The sequence below is a fragment of the Blennius ocellaris genome, assembly GCF_963422515.1.
Source record: "Blennius ocellaris genome assembly, chromosome: 22".
NCBI lineage: Eukaryota > Metazoa > Chordata > Actinopteri > Blenniiformes > Blenniidae > Blennius > Blennius ocellaris.
The window spans coordinates 2,834,174-2,855,224 of record NC_137671.1 but is presented as its reverse complement, the minus strand read 5'-3'; the positions used below and the strand labels follow the sequence as shown (position 1 = coordinate 2,855,224).

General features: G+C 42.7%; 2 protein-coding genes across 2 annotated transcripts in view; one reads left to right on the top strand and one right to left on the bottom strand.

The window, feature by feature from the left end:
• Positions 1-677, top strand: part of itih2 (inter-alpha-trypsin inhibitor heavy chain 2) — a gene marked incomplete at both ends in the record, with an annotated part of 11,933 nt that extends 11,256 nt beyond the window's left edge. The window contains 3 exon segments of the mRNA XM_080518548.1: positions 100-133; positions 135-296; positions 660-677. Of these exon segments, the coding sequence (XP_080374674.1) occupies positions 100-133; positions 135-296; positions 660-677 (214 nt within the window).
• A 1,284-nt stretch (positions 678-1,961) lies between these two features.
• On the bottom strand, positions 1,962-19,585 carry LOC308146643 (endosome/lysosome-associated apoptosis and autophagy regulator family member 2-like; the record flags this gene model as incomplete). Its single annotated transcript, XM_080518546.1, is given in 36 exon segments — positions 1,962-2,033; positions 2,854-2,886; positions 2,888-2,911; positions 2,913-3,018; positions 3,504-3,592; positions 3,594-3,683; positions 3,784-3,795; positions 3,797-3,829; positions 3,831-3,893; positions 3,895-3,913; positions 4,040-4,050; positions 4,052-4,145; positions 4,942-4,964; positions 4,966-5,010; positions 5,012-5,041; positions 5,135-5,203; positions 5,205-5,249; positions 5,251-5,316; positions 5,318-5,329; positions 5,483-5,596; positions 5,598-5,624; positions 5,626-5,658; positions 7,217-7,489; positions 7,572-7,709; positions 8,544-8,646; positions 8,760-8,850; positions 9,672-9,800; positions 9,894-10,074; positions 10,193-10,281; positions 10,827-10,976; positions 11,733-11,838; positions 12,792-12,881; positions 13,023-13,170; positions 14,112-14,301; positions 14,395-14,509; positions 19,478-19,585. Coding segments are annotated over 36 exon segments (3,021 nt in total).
• Positions 19,586-21,051: the final 1,466 nt, after the last annotated feature.

Here is a 21,051-nt window from a genome sequence, read left to right as displayed (position 1 = left end):
AGCTGCAGGTCACCAGGTACGTCTCCGCCCTCGTCTCCGCCGCCAAACGCGGAGAGCCGCTAAAGACCGGGGACGTTTGTGTGCTTGGTGTCCCCCTAGGGGCTGGCAGAAGGACTACAGGCGCGACGCCAAGCGCGGGCTCCGCCGTGTCCTGCTGGTTCGTCCACAACAGCGCCAAGGGCCTCATCGAGGGCCACTACAGCCGCTACATCGTCCCCCAGGCCTACACAGCTTCACCTGCCCCGCGCTCTGAAGAAATAACACAACTGGATAGGAAAGGACACGTTTTTCTCAAAGTGGAGCTACTTTTTTTTTGTTTTTTGTTTTTTTTTTGTTTTTAGATTTAAAGAGAAAATATTTTCCGCAAAAACATGAAAAGTCACTTTTGAGAAAATGTATTTGGACAAAAATTGACATTGGCAATGTTGAAATAAAAGGAAACGAATCCAAATCACATTTGCTGTAAATGTCTGAATCGTGTTTTCATCAGAGCCTAAAGACTCTTATTGATCCACGGAGGGAACGCTTCCGGTTTCAGTTCGCTGAGGTCGTCACGGCGATGTTCGGAGACAAAAAAAAAAAAAAAACTTGTCCGATATTTTTCTGTTTTTTCTGCCACGCGATAAAATAAAAAGTGGTTTAACCGTTAATGTGTTCAGATTTATCTACTGAAGTAGACGTAAACATTCTGAAATGTATGGAAAAAAACATTGGAAACCCAACAAGCTGAGACAATTTCCATTTAAAAACTTCACGTTTTGAATATCTTTACGCTGTTTGATATGAATTTGATTACTTCTGTGTGGATGAATGTTAGTATAAGCTGCTTTAAGTTCTGAATTCATGAAGAGAAAAAAAAGGGGCAAAGTTCAGATATTTGTCGGTTCAATTGGTTTTATTTTATTTTTGAACATAATAAATAAAAAAATAATTAAAGTGAAAAATTTCAACAAAAAAATCACGAGCCTATTAAATCCCTCCTCCCTCTCCAAGTCGGTCCTGAGTGTTTATTTTGAACCAATCACGGCCTCGGTAGACTTTATGAGTCACACAACAAAGCAAAGAAGCAACCAAGCAGGTAAATAAAGAGAAAAAATTAGCATTTTTCCATCCTCCATTTTTAGAATTCTTACTAGAATTCATTATTTTCTCATTCATCGTTTTTATTGAAACCTATCATTTTCTCACTTCTTACAGTTTTCACCATTTGGAGTTCTTACTGTAGCTTTTTTTTTTTTTTTTTTAATCAAATACAATCATTTCTCATTTTCCAAATTCACATTTCACCGTTTTCATTTTTTCACCCTTTTGGACGTCTGACCTTATCATTTTCAGTCCAAATCCATAATTAGTTTTTTGACAACTCTCCCCATTTGGATTTCTTACTATGGCCTTACCATCGTTTTTATTTTAATACGAAATCCATCCATTATACTGGAATTTTCACCATTTCCTCCATTTGGAAGTCCGACGAAATGCTCAATTTAGAGGCTTTACATCGAAATCCATAATTTTCTCATTTCTTATATTTGTGGCCGTACCTTGTTACCAAAATCCAGATTTTCGTCAATATTCACCATTTGGAGCTCTTACCAGATGGGAATCCACAATATTCTCGGTTTTTACCATTTTCTCCATTTGAAGGTCTGATCAATATTTATTATTATTTTTTTTTTAGATCTGAGATCGTTCATCTTGTTTGACATGAATCCACCCACACGCAAATCCCAAAGCCAAACAACGCTTTATTAAAGGTCTCTCATCTCCACATTAATATAAATTACACGACTCTGAACAGAAAATAGCAAAAATGAAAATACAAAATATACAAAAACCATGAGAAGCGTGCCCCGGGGGGGGGGGGTGTTTCCAGGCCTGTCGTCCTGCTGCTCTCTCTCCCCCCTGGAGGCGGCGACGCAACCACTCGCACAGTTTCTACAGTTTCTCTGGTCGTTTCCAGTTTATCCCAGGACCCACTGATCGGACTGCGACGAGTTCAGGAGCACCGACTCGCTGCTCTCGCCGCCGTCGTGCTGGAAAACACACAATGAAACTCTTTATTCTTCAGTTTCAACGCTTTTGCATGTCGCTTTCAACGCCGTTTAAAAATCCACTTAAAACGACAGTATCAGTTCTTGCAAAAACGTTCTTTATGTGACCTACTTCGTCCGCACGTTGAACGTTTTTCCTATAGAGAAAATACTAATAAACTATTTATAGCCTCTTGCACATTGAAATTGAAAGATATAGTATATTTAAAAACATTTGAAATACTATTTCGAATAAAGAATAAAAGTCTTGACAACTACAACTTAAGAGGACTGTGTATATTTGAAAAAGGTGGTTAAATACAGATGTGTTTCTTTTCTGGGAGGTTTATGGAAAAACTGTGCAAATCACTGTTAAGCTTCAAAAAAACAGTAAAAAGAAAAATAATTAATGTTACAATGAACAATAATTCCTGTTACTTCTTTTTGTTTGTTTGTTTTTTTTTCTCATGTATTACTTCTGTTATGTTCCATATTCATTTTTTCTCCCGTATTACGACTGCTATGTTTATTATTCTTATTATTATTTTTTTTTTCTTTCTCCATTTGCTTTTTTAAAATTTTATAATATTTTTTGCATCACTGGTGTCTGGGGTAACCGCACGGGTTTTTAAGGGAGAGGCTAAAATAAGCCTCGGCTTCAGCCTATAAAACATTTCGGTTACAAGTATATTGTGTGAAACAGTGAAAAATCACAGGTGTGTGAACTTTTACCATGAACTGCACAAAAATTCATCAACTGCACTTCTACTGAAACTGTAACCGAAATAAACCATTCATTCATTCATTCATTTTTGCAGCTCACCTTGGTGGCGATGGCCCTCAGCTTCCCGAGCAAGCGAGGGTTTCTGCGTGTACACCACCGTCGTCGTCGGCCTCCTCGCCCTCGTTCAGGCCGCAGCTGTCTGCGGCTGGAAGCTCGCCGTCTTTGTTGGCGGACATCACCAGACGGGAGTACTTGTACTCCAGCCTGGACGTCAAAGAGAGACGTGCAACGTGACATTGAGTATGACGTTAATGTGGCTCATCGCTGCCGGCTGGTGGACAAAAGCCCGGCATTGCCTAAACGCAGTCAACTCTTTCCCGATCTGCGTGCAAGACGGCGGAGTGGACGTAGTGCGCAATCAACGCGTCCTGGGTAGTAAAGACAAAAAAAAAAAAAAAAGCTAAACCGCGCAAATCGGAATCAGACGCGGAAATAAAACGTTGGAAAATATGTGGCGGTCCAGAATGTGGAGCGGTGAAAGAAGAAGTGAGGGGAGGGGCTTGCTTGATTTCTGGTCGGGAAGACGACATATTGCGGGTGTTTAGTGGCTTAACATTCGCACCCGAGCTAACTAGCCTAGCCACCACTGGCTAAAGCGGCGGTGAAGCAAACGGTGTTTTGTGCAGCAGCGGCTACTGCGTGGCGTTTTCCAACCATCACCAAAACGCGAAAAGGCCCCCGAGGCTGACCTCTTGCTCTTCTTCCAGAAGTAGCAGGTGAGGGAGACGAGCAGCACGGCCGTGAAGGCTCCGCCCCCAACGCCGACCTTCAGCCACAGGGGCGATGGCCTCGCAGGGGGCGGAGCTCCGGGGAGGCAGCGGCTCGCCGTTGGCGCACAGCTTGGGCTCGTTCCACACATACAGGGTTTCCTGAGGAGGCGGGGGAGAGCTCTTCTTCTTATTCTGTCTTTTTATTCACACAACCAGGCGTGTGTGTGTGTGTGTGTGTGTGTGTGTGTGTGTGTGTTACCTGAACGCCTCCGTTTGCACGCCCCCTCGATGTAGTGGAAGTCCTCCCTGGGTGCAGCGTGGACAGGCGCTGGAGCTCTGCCACAGGAAGTGGAAGGAGCAGCCGTCACACCGTTCCTGCAGGGCACAGGCTGCCACACACACACACACACACACACACACACAATGACTTACTGCACCATCTGGTGGTGCAAACTGGTACTGCAATACAGCTAGCGCTCGCGTTCAGCCGAAGCGATGAGGATGAGGGTGGAGACCTGGGCACGGAGAAGCTCTCCCCGCTCAGATTTCTGCGGGTTACATCGGCACAGGGTGACGACCGAGCTGCGACCCTGGTCACATGACGCCGTCGGCTGCGTGGACCTGCAGGGAACAGGACGGGGACATTTTGACATTTGAGGCGCACCGGCGGAGAGCTTAACGACACAGAAGCATTTTCCGTTGTTGAACTATTTGACTCCACGGCACGAATATCCCACATTTTCAATGTTATTCAGGAAATCTCCTTTTTTCCCCCTTAAAAGCCTTTTTGCCTTCAGATTCAGCTTTTATTTATTTTTATAATATGTTTGGTAACTTGCCTTGTATAAATGATCCGCTGAATGAATTCAACTTGTAACTGTACTCAGGTTTTAAGGCTTTTCTTTAAATCTCTTTTTTTTTGGAAAACCTATTTCTTTTTTGCAGTTTCAATAAACTTTAACGTGAACATTTAAAAAGAGCAAACCTCTGACTCTGGTTTCTACCAAGTTTCTCCCTGTTGGGGGAGTTTTTCCTTTCCACAGTCGCAAACACACCTGCTGCTCATGTGGATATGTTGGGCTTTTTCTATTTTCTCTATACAAGCACATTGGAATGACTGTAATGTATTTAAAAATGTATTTTTTTATAGTAAAAACAAAAAAAAAAAGTGAAAAAAAAAGAAAAGAGCAAACCTCAATATGAACTTAAAGCTATTTATTGATTTAATTTAAATTAAAGACGTAGTTGTGACTCTTTCTAATTCAAACCATCTTAAAAGTATGTATTTTATTGGATAAATAGCTTATTATTAAATCATTATGAAAAGTTATTTTGCACTAAAATTAACAGGTGGGGGGGGTGGGGGGGGGGGGAGTAAATGACCCACAGATTGGGGCTTTTTGTCCCATTCCTCTACCTGTAGAAGAAGTTGATGTCTGGGGACGTCCTCTGAGCTCTCCGGGAACAGATCTGGTTTGGCGTTCACAGCCGTTCAGAACCGTGTCGACCGTTCGCCCCTGAAACACAGGCGGCAGATCTTTAATCCCGCCTCCTCGCCCTCCCCCTCCCCCTCCTCCCCCCCTCCCCCTCGTAGGGCCTCGTCAACCGACGAAGGTGTCGGCCAAGGCTGAAGGACTGCGAGGACACGGGCCGTCCCTGAAGCCGCGGCGGTCGGCGGGGGACGATGGTGGACTGACAGATGAAACCCTCCACCGAGTTGACGAAGGCGGGGCGAGTCGCCCTGCTCGTCCCCGACCGGGCGCCGTCGGGTGACGTTGTCGGTGCAGATCGCCCGCTCGGCTGCCCTGAGGGGCGGGACGGGAAAGCCACACCGAGGGGGGGGGGGGGGGGGGGGGTTATCTGACATTTGACCTTTTCTTCCGCTTCCAAGCGTCTCCGGACGGTAAAGCGACGGCCCTGAGGGGCGAGCGGAGACGCCCGGGTGGGCGGAGCCTCACCTGGTGGCCACACAGGCTGATGTTGAAGACGTGCAGGTACTTGGTGCCTTTGGAGGTGAAGCTCGGCGCGATGGTCAGCGAGGCCACGTCGCTCATCGGGCCGAGGTCGAAGGTCCAGCGTGCGGTTGTTCTCGGCGTGGGAGGAACGTGCAGTCGCTATAGCAACGGGAGTGTTCCTGGGAAAGAAGCAGAGAAGAAGGAGCATGGATGAAGACTCACTTTTATAGATTTGCAGTTTTGTGGCTCCAAGTTCAAGTCAATCTGCGAGCATGTGGTACATGCATACACACACACACACACACACACACACACACACACACACACACACACACACACACACACACACACACACACACACACACACACACACACACACACACACACACACACACACACACACACACGTGTGTGTATATATGTATATAAGATAAGATAAGATAAGATAAGCCTTTATTGATCTCACAGTGGAGAAATGTACTCGTAACATTCTGCTCTTAAGGACTCATGAGGAAAGGAAAGACAAGGAATGTGCAAACAGTTAGTAGAATAGAGGGATCTTATATACAATGACTATTAAATAGGACTAAAAAATAAGATAAAAATCACAAACTATAATAAAGTATAATAAGTTCTAAGGGGAGCAAAATATACAGAAGGATGAGATACAAGGAGAATAAACTATGATGGGGGGGCAAAGTGTAGGATAAAGTGACGTAGATAAAGTGGCACAGATATATATTCTTATACCTATATATCGTATATCTATATCTACACATATTCTTCAGCAACACCTGAGTGTTGAGGATTAACCCTCTCATGACTTGGGCTGCAGGTTTGTCAGAAATTGCAGAAAACGTGTACAATAAAGCGACTCATCACTGCCCACCCTGGTGCACATAAATGTTATTACCTAAATCCAGACGCTGCTCTTTTAACCTTTTTATAACCAGACTCACTGCACCTGCTGTAGAATCACCCCCCCCCCCCCAAAAAAAAAATGAACAATGAGTTTAGAGTTTAGACACTTCTGCGTGTTGTTGATGATACTGAGAATCTGAACAAAGTGACCAGGAAGGCAGAGTCTGTTGTCACCCTGGAGGAGGTGGTGGAGGACAGGATGCTGGCAAAGCCGCTAGCAATCATGGACAACCCCCCCCCCCCCCCCCCCCCCCCCCCCCCACAAGACACTGGACAACCTGAAGAGCAGCTTCAGCAACACACTGATTGAACCTCGCTGCTCTAAGGAACGTTACAGGAAGTCCTTCCTCCCCACGGCAATAAGACTTTTTAACTCTTCTCCCTCCGTCAGAGCCTCAATCACCACCTGGACTAAATTACATTGATACTTATATTATATCATATATTTCATATTGCATATACATATACATGTGCAAGTACACTATTACTATTGGTATTATTATTATTACTAACATATATATATATATTGTTATATTATTGCTACCATTATTAGTAGTACTATACACGAGTATTATACACTATTACACATTGTTATTATCTGTATTATTATTATTATTATATAATGCCTACTTCTAATGGCTCTGCCACTGCACCTTACTATTTATTGATCTTGTTTTTATCTCCTGCTTATTTCTAAGTGCCGTTGTTCCGTTCTGTGTTTCACTTTATGTCTTATACCCAGATATTTTTATATTTTTACTTTTATGACTATTCTATTGTACGAGGCGATGTGAAGACGTCTCGTCGTCCCTCCACCTTGTTGCTGATGCTCCCCGGTCCGCAGGCGACGCAGGCGTCCCGTCCGTAGGTGTGCCTCCCGGCCAGGTGTGTGTTGGGCGGACACTCCCGGCAGCGGTTGGTGTCCCTGTCGATGTAGAAGCCGGCGGGGCAGGGCACGCAGGACGAGCCGGCCCGCCGGGAGTCCTGCGGCACCAGGGCGCAGGCCCGGCACACCGACGACAGGCCGTCCACCACGTTGGTCACGCTGATGGAGTAGATCTTCACCGTGTCGCCGACGTAGCGACGCGACTGCGGAAACGCAAAAAGGCGACACCCGGTTTGTGACGCCGAAAACTTCTCTGCGCACGTCCGTCCTCGTCTCTCCACTCACGTCCAGAGCGTGGCTGGTCCTCTGGAAGGCCCACGTGAAGGTGACGGAGGCGTTCCGGCTCATGCTGTGCGTGTACGCCTGCTTCTCCTTGCTGCCCTGCCACGACTCCACCACCGTGGTGCTCTTCCTGTTGGCGTCCTGCAGGGGGCGACCCTGAGACACACACCGGACAATCAAGGGGGCGGCACAGGAAGCAGTCGGGAACAACGGGCCAATATTTAACCGGAACAAACCACCTGATCCATGTCATGTTCAGGAAAATCAAGACGGAAACATTTTTTGTTGTTTCTTGTTGTTTACATTGATACTTATATTATATCATATAGTTCATATTGAATATTGCATGTACATATACATATATTTATACATGTGCAAGTACACTATTACCATTGGTATTATTATTATTATTATTACTGATATATATATATATATATATATATATATATATTGTTATTGTTTGTTATCTTATTGCTACCATTATTAGTAGTACTATACACGAGTATTATACACTATTACACATTGTTATTATCTGTATTATTGTTATTAATATTATTATATAATGCCTACTTCTAATGGCTTTTATTTTTTACTTTTATTTCTATTCTATGGTGTTTTATAATATTCGTATGTACCAGATTGCTGCAACAAGACAATTTCCCTTTGAGGATGAATAAAGTAATTATCTATCTATCTATCTATCTATCTATCTATCTATCTATCTATCTATCTATCTATCTATCTATCTATCTTTCTTTCTATCTTCTTGTTCTTTCACTGTTTAATTACATTGGAAGGCTGTTCATCTGATTTTGTTGTTTTCGTTTTTATTTCTAAATCTTGCATATGAAAATATACACACACACACACACACACACACACACACACACACACACACACACACACACACACACACACACACACACACACACACACACACACACACACACACACACAGAGAAATAAAAGACGCACCATCATGAAGTAGAGCTCGCAGTCGGCCGAGCAGACCGTCTCCACCTCGAACGTTATGTGTCCCAACTCGCTGCCCGTCATCCCGGAGAGGGACGCTGGGACTCTGCAACGCAAACGGGGCTCGGGGGGTTGACACCCGCAAACAAAGCTTTGGAAACTTGAAGGGTGAATCTCAAACTGGAACGGCGCCGTGGTCCCGGGCCGGGCGACACTCACTTGAATCCGGGAACGTGCAGGCTGAGGATGAGGTAGTCGTTGTCTGAGCTGCCGGCGCCGCTGCGGATGTGATCTCCTGCCACCTCCCATCCTGAGCAACACAGTTCAAGAAGGGACTTTAAAAAAAAACCTAAATCAGCTCAAATAACAAGTCTTATAAGCTCATTTGCAGTTTTAGCCACCACAGGTTTCTTCTTCTTTGTTTTTGTTTATCATGATTTGTTCTCAATAATTAAAAATAGCTACTTTTTAAGTTACTCCATGTTGCGTATGTTGGCAGAATGGGAATTAAATCACGTTAACACGTAATGAAGTGTCAAAAGTTTGTGATGTGCAGTTAGAAGTTGAGTAACAAGACGTTATCAAATCATTAAAGTAGGTAGTACAGTAGTACAATTTAACCTGATAGTGGATGAAAGTACTTATCTAATTATTTATTTAGTATTTTTTAGTCACTTGACGATTGAAAATGTTTTCTTAAAAGAAAAATCCACATTATCCAGGTTGTCTGGATGTTAAAAATAAATGGACCCGATAAACTCGTGCAACTTTTACGTCTTTGGTTTCTTATTTTTTTTTTATGTAATTTATATTCTGGTGTGTCTTATATTCCATAAAATACAGTAATTCTTTCACGTGTAGCTTCATAGATTCTGCGTTTTTTACCCTGTTTTCAAGTCTCATGGTGATTTTTTTGATCCCACCAAGATTTCAGTCCAGCCCTCGTCTGACTTTCAAGATTCGTGACCAAAGGGACTTTATGACCCATTATTCAGGACAGAAGAGTTAGTTAGCTCTGGAACGTGGTTATTGCTTGGTGACCTATGAGTTCTGCAGCCACGTTTTCGTTGGTCCATGAGCAGCTGGTTGCAGGAGATAACGAGTTGGGATTCAATCTGACCAGCCGCTCACCGTTCATGCCGTCGCATTTGGAGTTGCCCATGTTGAAACAGGACGTCTTCATGTTGGACGGCAGCACGTTCCACCACTTGTACTCGTAGCCCAACACCGGCTCCGTGCCCGCAGGACACGCCACGCAAGCTGGAGACGCACAGAAGACTCCGTCATGACGAGCCACATGGCGGGAGCGTCGGCGTCGAGAGGCCCGAGGCCGTCCGGGGGAGCCGCGCTCACCGAAGGTGCCGTCGGAGTGAGTCCCCGGCGGGCAGGGCAGGCAGGTGGAGTCGTTGCTGTTGTAGTAGCCGGGGTTGCAGGGGGGGCAGGGCTCCCTCCGCCCCGTGGCGGGCAGCTCCACCGCCCCCGTGGCGTTCTCCACACAGATCTTTGGCTCCAGCCAGCGGTACAGCACCTGGGTCTGGAACACAACCACAGCCAACGCAAACATTTCTCTAAGGATCAATAACAAAGAGTAATCTGTTACTTGGGGGTGGGGTTGGGGGGGTGGGGGGGTGGGGGGGAAACATGTCAGCGACCTTCCCCTCGCTGTCGCAGGCTGTGTGGATCTGGAAGTAATCCTTTTCAGAGCACGGTGGCCTCAGTCTGCACTCAGGCCAGCCTTCATCTATGAGAACAAAGAGGAAAAAAAACATGTTCGACTATTAAAATGTTTTTTTTTTTTTATTTATACTGGACACTTGGGCAAAAAAAAAAAAATCTATATTGTTTTTAATTCTTTTTTTGGTGGTCTGGCTGTTTATGTAATTTACATTAAGAAGCGGCACATGGTACATACCGCCTACGACCACAAGATGTCACTGCATGACAACGGAAAGTTGCAACGGTTCCAGAGAAAAACCTCCAATTCTACTGTATTGAACTGACTTGAAGTGAAAAGTTGCTCAAAACCAAATGAAGACCAAAAATTTACACTAAAAACAAAGGGATATATACTGGAGAAAATCGGACCGCCTGTTAGAGTGACGAAGAAAACAAAGAAGAGCTAAAGGTTGAGGAACAAATTGACAGAGGGTTCTGGATCAGCAGCTGGACCAGGATTATCAACGCTGCACTTTGAACATAGTAAAATCAATGTGTCTTAAATCCATGCTGAGGTGAGTCTTATAGTCCAGAAAATTCTGGTCCGCGGCTCTCTTGGGCCGTACGTACGCGAGTAGTGGTGTTCGGGACAGGCTGTGCAGGACGACGTCCCCTTCACCGAGAACGTGTTGCTGGGACACGGCTGGCAGGACGAGGAGCCGGGGGCCTGACTGAACCAGCCAGGACGGCAGGGGAAACACTCTGAGGTGTAGGCCACACCTGGACACACACACACACACACACACACACTGTTACCCACATGGAAATGACCCATTAAAACATATATGTTTTAATATAGGTTTTTAATATATGTGACATAGATAAAATTGGCCATTTTCCTATATTATATGTGTATATATGCACATATGTGTACACATATACATGCATACAGGTACATATATGCACGTATATATGTGTGCATATATGTACCTATATGTTCTTCTTACATAATTGTTTTTTAGTTAGTTCTCAGTTATTGCCTTGATAATGTATGACAGTTGCCAAAGTGAGATATGGGCTACATATATATCCATCCATCTATCTATCTATCCATCTATCTATCTATCTATCTATCTATCTATCTATCTATCTATCTATCTATCTATCTATCCATCTATCTATCTATCTATATGTGGAAATAAAGAAGCAGTACAGGAGACCGATATGGCCTGTATATTCACATATATGCACCTAAAATGTGCCTATATGTGGCATATATACGCATGTATGCAGCATATATATTGTCATATATGTGCATATAAACTGCTTACATGTTTCATATATGTGCATATATCCTCATATAGGTTCTTTCCATGTGGGTAACATGTGAATTTGCCACTTTAAACATAGAGCATCCACAGAGACAGGTTATATAGCTCTTTGTTGGCATTTATAATTTATTATATCATCATCAGATGTGTGTCTGAACTCAAATGAATTCAGGAGCCCCGATTCCACGGCGTCAAGCTGTTCCACCTTGTATCTCGATGGTCTTGAGCAGCACGGGTTTGACCATCTTCCCCCCCACCAGGATCCCGGTGGTTCTCCAGTATAAGATGTTGGTACCAGACTTCAGGTTCACCTGGAGACACGGAGACGCGCAGTGACACTCACATAATTTGCTTTCCCCAAATAGATCACGTACGAAAAGAAAGGTATTAGAAATTTAAAGATATAGTACATTTGAAAACATTAGAAATACTATTTCGAATAAAGAATAAAAGTCTTCCCACAGCTATTCAAAATTGTTTTTATATGAAGAGAAAACAACTACAACTTAAGAGGATTGTGTAGATTTGAAAAAGGTGAAATACAGATGTGTTTCTATTCTGGGAGCAGGTTTATGGAAAAACTGTGCAAATCACCGTTCTGCTTCAAAAAAACAGTAAAAAGAAAAATAATTAATGTTTACAATGAACAATAATTCCTGTTACTTCCGTTTTGTTTGGTTTTTCTCATGTATTACTTCTGTTATGTTCCATATTAATTGTTTCTCCCGTATTACGACTGCTATGTTTATTATTATTATTATTATTATTTTTTTCTCCAGTTGCTTTTTTAAAATGTGATTATATTTTTTGCATCACTGGTGTCTGGGGTAACCGCACGGGTTTTTAAGGGAGAGGCTAAAACAAGCCTCGGCTTCAGCCTATAAACATTTCGGTTACAAGTATATTGTGGAAACAGTGAAAAATCACAGGTGTGTGAACTTTTACCATGAACTGCACAAAAATTCATCAACTGCACTTCTACTGAAACTGTAACCGAAATAAACCATTCATTCATTCATTCAAAGACATTTTCAAATGGAGATCACAATCATTGAATATTAAATAGTCCAATTAAAGAGGTACAGATGTTAACATACGTGTAACTATAGAAAGTTCACTGCACCTTTAACAGCATTTCACAACCAAATATAGCAACTATAAATCCAATTCCCACTATATGAAGGCTATATTGCATTTATTTGACGTTTAGATTAAAAATGATCGGCGAACAAAAAGAGAAAGTAAAAACACTGCAGATCCTCACCGTGTGCGTGTCCCACTCGCCATTGTTGGTGACTTTAATCCACTTCTGGTCGTCGGTCTGGGCGATTTCCTGACACTGTTCATTCTGGACCTGAGTGTGTCACAACGCCAACAAACTGTTTGTTCTTCGCACGGTCAATAAACAAAGTGGGGATTTTGCAGGAATCTTAACAGAACCACACGCGAAGAGAGACGTGACGTATTCCCATGAATGAGGCAAGGCAGTGCTCACGTAGAACTCGAAGAAGATGTTGTTGTCGGGGTACTGGTAGGTGAAGGACACGGAGCCCTGCTTCTCCAGGTGAACGGCGTACACCAGGGACACGGTGCACTCGTCGCGGTTCGACTCCAGGTACACGCCCTGCGGCGTCCACGAAGAGCTGCAACGCCAGCGAGAGGCGGGAGTTAGCGCGGGTTTGCCGGTTCGATTCCCTCTGTCCATGAGTCACGGGGTCGGAAGCTGCATCCTAACTAATGTTAAGTAAAGCCTAATGTTTTTTTTTATTTTAATGTTTCTTTTCTTGTCATTATTCCATCTTTGTGTGCGTCTGCAGTTTCTCTTCCACCACCCAAAGTGGGATTCATGTTATTCAATCCACATTTCATTTCACATTTGGTTTCTATGATTGAACCTCGCTGCTCTAAGGAACGTTACAGGAAGTCCTTCCTCCCCACTGCAATAAGACTTTTTAACTCTTCTCCCTCCGTCAGAGCCTCAATCATCACCTGGACTAAATTACATTGATACTTATATTATATCATATATTTCATATTTCATATGGCATATGGCATATTGCATGTACATATACATATATTTATACATGTGCAAGTACACTATTACTATTGGTATTATTATTATTATTACTGATATATATATATATATATACAGTTATTTTATTGCTACCATTATTAGTAGTACTATACACGAGTATTACACACTATTACACATTATTATGTGTATTATTGTTATTATTATTATATAATGCCTACTTCTAATGGCTCTGCCACTGCACCTTACTATTTATTTATCTTGCTTTTATCTCCTGCTTATTTCTAAGTGCCCATGTTCCGTTCTATGTCTTATACCCAGATATTTTTATATTTTACTTTTATTACTATTCTATTGTATTTTATAATATTCGTATGTACCAGATTGCTGCAACAAAACAATTTCCTTTTGAGGATGAATAAAGTAATTATCTATCTATCTATCTATGAGACCGTGACTATTTCGGTTCGCCATTCATCAAGGTCAAGCTTGTGGTTTTGCCGGAGACGCCTCCTCTTTCCTGATGGGTGGTAACAAATGGCCAGCGGTTACCCGTTACAGGCCTGGACGTCCTCTCCGTTGGGCCCGAGGTCCAGGAAGCTGGCCAGGCTGGTGAAGCTGGCCGGGACGGCGTCCCATTGGTCGAAGCGGAGGCCGCTGCCCAGCGAGTACGAGCCGGCTGCGCACGGCGTGCACTGCTGCGTGGACATCTCCAGGAACATCCCGGCAGGACAGGAGAAGGCTGGAGCAGAGACACAGGGAGGGTGTGTGTGTGTGTGTGTGTGTGTGTGGGGGGGGGGGGGCTGGAGGGAAGGTGGCGACACTCTGTACTCACAGCAGTCTGTGCCTCGGCTGGGAGGGGGGAGGTCCGAGCACGACGTGAGGGGGATCGCCACCCGCCACCGTGACCCCATGCTGTCACACTCCGTGTACTGGTAGTAGTAATCTGCCTACACACACACACACACACACACACACACACACACACACACACACACACACACACACACGATCAATAAACCATCCAATTTGTGCGTTTCACTCCACTCTGCAGCAGCCCGGATGAATAGAAGTTCTGCGACAACGACCCAATTAAGCTTTTGCACCGATTTATTATTCCCGAAGGGATTGAACGCACGAGAATAGCACAAATGTTGGACAAATGACATCCCGGGGTATTGACGTCCGTCTCCAGAGGATTTCTTTTACGGGAGCAATTTGTCACGATAACTCCCGACACGACTGCAAAGTCTGATCGTTTCGATTTTTTTTTTTTTAAATGGTGCCAACGTTTATGAGGATGAGCAGCGGAGCTGAGAATGTTGACTGAGTCCTCATAAATATTCTCCGCTGATGACTTTATTTAGTTGCTCAGCTCTGCCGCTCAAAAATGTTCAAATGTGGCGCCATTAGATAATCCAGCAAGCGAAAAGAAAATACAAAATTACAGATGCAATTGCTTAAAGCAGCCATAAGTGATTTAAATCAGAATATCCTATAAATTAAAACGTCAGTGTTTTCTCTTGTTTTAGTGGAAAGAGAAATGACAAACTCACAGATGTGTTTAATTACACGTATTTAAACTTTACCACAAATGTATTTTTTTTTTACTGCTGCATCTTGGGAAATACACAGAATAGACTGAAAATAAATAGTTGAAAATGATTGTAAAAGTCTGCTCACAACTGTTTGCAGGGTGTTTATGAGCAGCGCGTCTAAACTGGACGCAGGAGGAATAAATAGAGTGCTTTGAATGTATTGTACAAACTGGGTAGAACATACAGAGGACAACATGGGGGTCTGAGTCCTGCGTGAAAGTGGTGGCTGACCCTCGTCGCCATGGCAACCCAGCGCCGAGGCACTAATGGTCCATTAGGAGCTGGTCAGCAGGTCGTCTGTGCCGGCGCGTCTTTCCAGGGACGCCTGGTTTGTGACATGAGGGACGTCAGAGGGGCTGAGCGGGCGTCCATTAATACGATAATTCACCCAGAGCCACTTCTGAGCGTTTCCAGAAAGTGATGTTTTCGCCCGTTTACACGGCCACGGACTCCGAGTGTTTTCCAAAAGCTCCATCTTCGCAGCCACATCCAAAAAAGTTGCATTTTCGGTGCAGAAAAAATAAATAAATAAATAAAGGTTTTGCATTTTTACTTGAAACTCCGTCATACATCACAAACCCTCTCAAAGCACCACATCGTGTAGTTTCTGAAGAGCTTCCGGTTTTAAACTGCTGATTGGTAAAAGAAGCACCTCCAAAAGAACAAAACTTAAACAAAGAGCCTTTTTGACAAGCAACAATCTGTGCACTAAACTTCTTGATTATACTGCGTTATATTGGGTATAGATTTCAAACTACTGTTACATTAGTCTATATTGTTTACTTGTTTCCCTCTATTTTGCACATAGTTCTTATATTCTCCCTGCTCCTGGAATAGTAAAGGAACATCCAGTCAAACTTCACATTTCACAGAACTGACAGATGTTCAGTAACTGCGAAAGACCTTTGTATTATTAGATTTAACGCGCTAAACTAAACATGTTTGGATGCACTCCGTGTCCTTTTCAACCATCGTTCAGGAAAATGTAGCTGTTCCCAGGTACAGAAACAAAAAAAGATTCTATCCTCTATTATGGTGGACGATTTACATGCGTCACTCATTTTGTCGGCAGGGAAAAATTGCGGAGCAGCTTTAACTCTGCTCCGCTTGAATGTGAAAAGCGTATCTCTGCCTCCTCCCCCGACCCCGCTGGACAAAGCAGAGACGTCTCAGTCGCAGCTATCAATCGATCAGGGACGGCTGACGGTGTGTACACAAGATAAGCTCATTGAGATGAGCCGTTGGTGATGCCCCCCCCCCCCCTTCAATACAAACACAAACACAAAGCACTGGATTAACAGGTGACCCGCCGCTGTGTGGACAAACACGAGGGAGGAGAGAGACGAGATGCTGATAAAAAAAAAAAAAAAAAAAGGGGGACACACACACACACACTCTTGTGTTGCTGTGGTCTCCAGGGTTGCTCACGGTGGTCGTCATGGAGACGGATGGAGATGTGCTGAGAGGAAGCGACCAGGGAAGAGGGGATAAAATTCAACAAGCCCATCCTGCGAGTCAGGAAACTGGTGAGGACGGGCGTTTTATGAGCCGGAGGAGACGGGTGGAAGTCTGTTGATTGGCTTCCACACAATCCAGAGGCGATTTGTTTTTAAACATCGTTTACGATCGCATAATTGCACGTGTAGGTCGGAGCGACGATCCCATTTATCTGCATCCCTTTACATTATAACTTCTTGTATGTGAAGTGTTGTATAAACAAAGCTCGTTCGATACCGTGGCATCGTGGTTTCACACTCCTGCTTGTTAAGTTTGGTTTCTGGAAAGAGTTTGCATGTTCTTGGAATGGTAGGAACCAATTACAAAGATATTGCCATGATGAAACTACATCTTTGATCACTGGTACTTGTATTCACGTGACGTGCTCATATGCTGTTAAGCTAAACTGTCATTAACAAATGATGGAGTTCGACGTTGTTGGAGAATAAAAAAGCAACTTGAAACATTCACAGGTGAGTATTAACTTTAGGATAAACCTTTTGCCAATGGGACAGTAATTATTTTGCAGCTGCAATGTTATGGCTGGAACAATAACTCTTAAAGGTTGGTGAATATTAGGGTGGAAATAAATGACAAACACTCACCTTAATGTGAGTAAATGTTTTTTTGGGTGCTTGTACTTTTTTCCGTATGGAATTGTACCAATCCTCATGTGCAGCCTACTCTTTAATTCACTTTTAAAATAACAAGTGAGTTCTTAGTACATCAATAATTGAAATATTTAAACCCTACTATGTGTATATATCACCAGTGCAACACTGATCAGCTTTAATATTTGTAGTTACTTCAAAACAGCCTGAAATTGGACATATCTCTTACAAAATGTTTTGAAATCTTATATCCTGCAGTCAAACATGATAATTACATGTTGAAATCTGCTCACCAAACAAAAAAGGGCCAAAAATAACGACAGTGTTTGTCATTATAAGGTAGTTGAATGAGAAGTGTTGTGCGTTGCTGTTATTTTCACAAATTCTTCACAAGTTCCCGTTCTCAATGTTTAGCTCAACCAAATTACAATAAAGTGACTTATTCTGGTGATTTACCAAAGGCTTATTGGAGAATTGATTAAATGTGAGAGTGTGTGTGACCTGTGATGGACGTTTCCACTTTAGTTCCACCACCCCCTTTAATGCATTTTGATGCGTTGCATGAGACAACAGTAAATTTACTTCAATCTAATTTAATTCATGAGAACGAGTCCCATGGGATCAGCTGTTGTTTGGTACAGAGTGGAAAGCCTTTCATTGATTTTACAGGCTGACTACAATGAATAGCTATAAAGCCTGAAACCTTTCTTGTTCCATAGAGCTAATAAAACCCGGGTGTTAAATCTTCTTAAAACAAACCATTTCCCAACAGTCCTGTAGCTCACTGGACTGTCGTATTGACGTGGAAGAAATACTCCACGGTGATTACAAATTGCTTTTTGTTCACGTTAAACATGAATCTACAATCTAATTTTGGGTACGCTCTTTAGTGTATGTGATATTTGGATTTATATAAAAACAAGGCTTGAACAAAAAAGAAGTAATATGCCAGGCTACCTGCTCGCTTTGACTTGGTTTAGCATCGAACCCGGAGTCACTTCCTGGACCACAAAAACAACCTACCACACTTTTAAAGTTAATTACATATATGGCTTCTTAATATGAGATCATAAACAATATATTGCACAATTATAGGTGAGCTATGCACTGCTGTTGCTAGGCAACCAACTTGTCTCCAATCTTTGGGGTAAACTAATCTAACCAGATAAAAGTACTTTCTTCAAAAAGCTAAAAAAAAAAAAAAAAAAACCCCACTTGTAGTTTGCGAGTGCTGTATTTGTTCGATTGTATTTGAATCAACTAAAACCGTGTTGGTTTTAGTTGATTTTAATAAGCTAATAAACAATATATAGCACTGCTGTGGGTAGCTGGTGAGCTAAGAAAACCTGCACTACACCTCTAATTAAATAAATAATTGTCTTTATTAATATCAAAATTGTAAGCTAATAAATACTATTTATAGTATTATTATGGGTGACCTAAGAGCGAACTGGTTTTGTAGGTCGCTAAGCAAACACAGGCAGGCTAGGACATGCTAAGCTAACCACCTGTGTTAGTTTGAGTTTGCTTCAAACGGGAGTCACGTGCTTTGAAACAAAATGTAACACAGATATCTAGCTAATGGCTATATTGTTTAATGTAAAAAAAATTATGTGCTATTAAACAATATATAGCACTATAAAGGGTTAGCTACAAGATAAGTGCAAGTTGACAGGTAGGCTAGGTTATGCAAAAAATGTAGATATATAGATATAGATATAGATATAGATAGATATTAGAGAGATAGATAGATAGTTCTTGAGGATTATAGAATGTACATGAACCAAGCACTAAGAAAAGTGAGTGTCAGGCTGGGTGATGGAGCCACCGGTGCAGTAGGGGATGATCCTGATGGAGCTGGTCGGGAAGCGGCTGCACAGAGGCGGGATGGAGAAGGAGAGGAGGCCCCCTGACCAGCCTCACATGATTGTCGTATTTATAGTCAATCCTACCGCATTTTAATCCATTAAAAAAAAAAAAAAATACAGACAGTTCTGAGCCAGAACGGCGCTGTTCTGTAGATTTTAGTGCATTTATGCACCACCATGGCCTTTTCTTTTTTTTTTTTTTTTTAATTGTGAACGTATCAATGTAATTTCCCTTTAGAATAAACGGGGACACGTTGTTTGTATTTTCCTTAAATAAAAAAAAAGCATAATTTACTCTAAAGTGTTGTTATAAAATAAGAATAAATGATGAATGCCTATCTCACCTCCCCGCACGGTCGCGGGTCTCCGTCCGCCGCCGCGGTGGCTGCGTGAGCGGCGAGCAGGACCAGAAAACAGCGGGGGAACCAGCAGCTCCACGTCGGCTCCCACATCTTCAGCTCGGATCACAAAGAGCCGGTTGTCCGCCGCCCGGAGCCGTTGACGAGCAACAGCGGAGTCCCGGGCATTGATGCACCTGCTGCCCGTGTGTGTGTGTGTGTGTGAGCCTGCTCCGATCCTCCTCCTCCTCCCATCACTCCTCCTCTCTCTCCCCCCCCTCCCTCGTTGACGGGGTGAAAAGGGCCCTTACACACTTCCGGTCCGGCGTTTTATTATTATTATTATTTTTTTTTAATAAAAATATCCATCAATAATCATTATTAGAATTATTAACACCAATAATAACAACGTAAAAAAAAAAAAATCTGAACTAGTCCGAGACCCTTCCCCAAGTGAACTCACGTTTAAATAGCGTTTGTTTATGGGTGTTGTGGAACAACTGGCTTCCGTGTTATCTGGTAACCAACTTCCTCCAGCGTCCGATGTTGTTGTTGATGATGACGATGATGTAATAACAGCAGACGTTAAAATATGACTCACAAGCGGTGTAACTCTTCGAAACGGATTCTAAATGTAGTTAAACGGCGTTCATCGGGACATATGTCATGTTTTTAATGTTTGCTGTTGCGCGCAATAGCAAGGGAAGCAAAAGGACGTCGGTCACCAGTTGACAGGGGGACCAGTTTATTCGAATCACTGACAAAGAGACTTTAGGGCACAAACTCATTCGTTGAATTAATATTAATATGCCTTTATTGAAATGTAGAGAATGTTATATTGACGGGGTATTTATGAACTTTGGCAGTTTGGGACAGAAGTTTGTGGTGGTGAATGGAGGTCGGATTGCATGAATTTGCATTTTTACAACATAAAATTCACAAAAAAACTTTGTCAAAGTGCTTTTTATTGTCGTCCAGGGCATGTAGTGTGTTAGTCACTACCAATTGTCTAATTTAGCACGTAATAAAGATGGTATCATTTTCTATTTGATGACATTCAGGTATTTTCTTAATGATGGGTGAATGTTGATGTAGCTTGTTTCACATTTTGTAGCTGCTTTGAAGCTCGTAGCCAATGATTGGTGACGTTTCTGTACATTTTTTGGAAACTGCATGATGCTACAAATAAAACATTTAATGCCAAACTGCCACCTCTTTATTCCCAATCCTCCACATCGTGTCCACTTTTGGGTTTTTCATAATTCATTAAGCATAGCTGAAGCAAGATTATACAATTATAACAGTTTGTGCCATTTTATGTAGAAAGCTTGTAGCCCCAGTCTGATTAATCCTTGCGAACTTACTTTCCTCCTGGTTTAAACCATCAGACACTGACGCTATGAGTTTGAGCACAAACGTTATCTTGATTGACAGCCAGAGATGGACAACAGACCTGTTGATCTTATTTTAACCCCCACAAGCCCCAGCCTATCAGCACAGCCTATTTGGGATAAAACAACCTATTTGCAGTAGCACTTTATCATGTTAGACCTAATGATACTGTTTTAACTGTTGAAGGT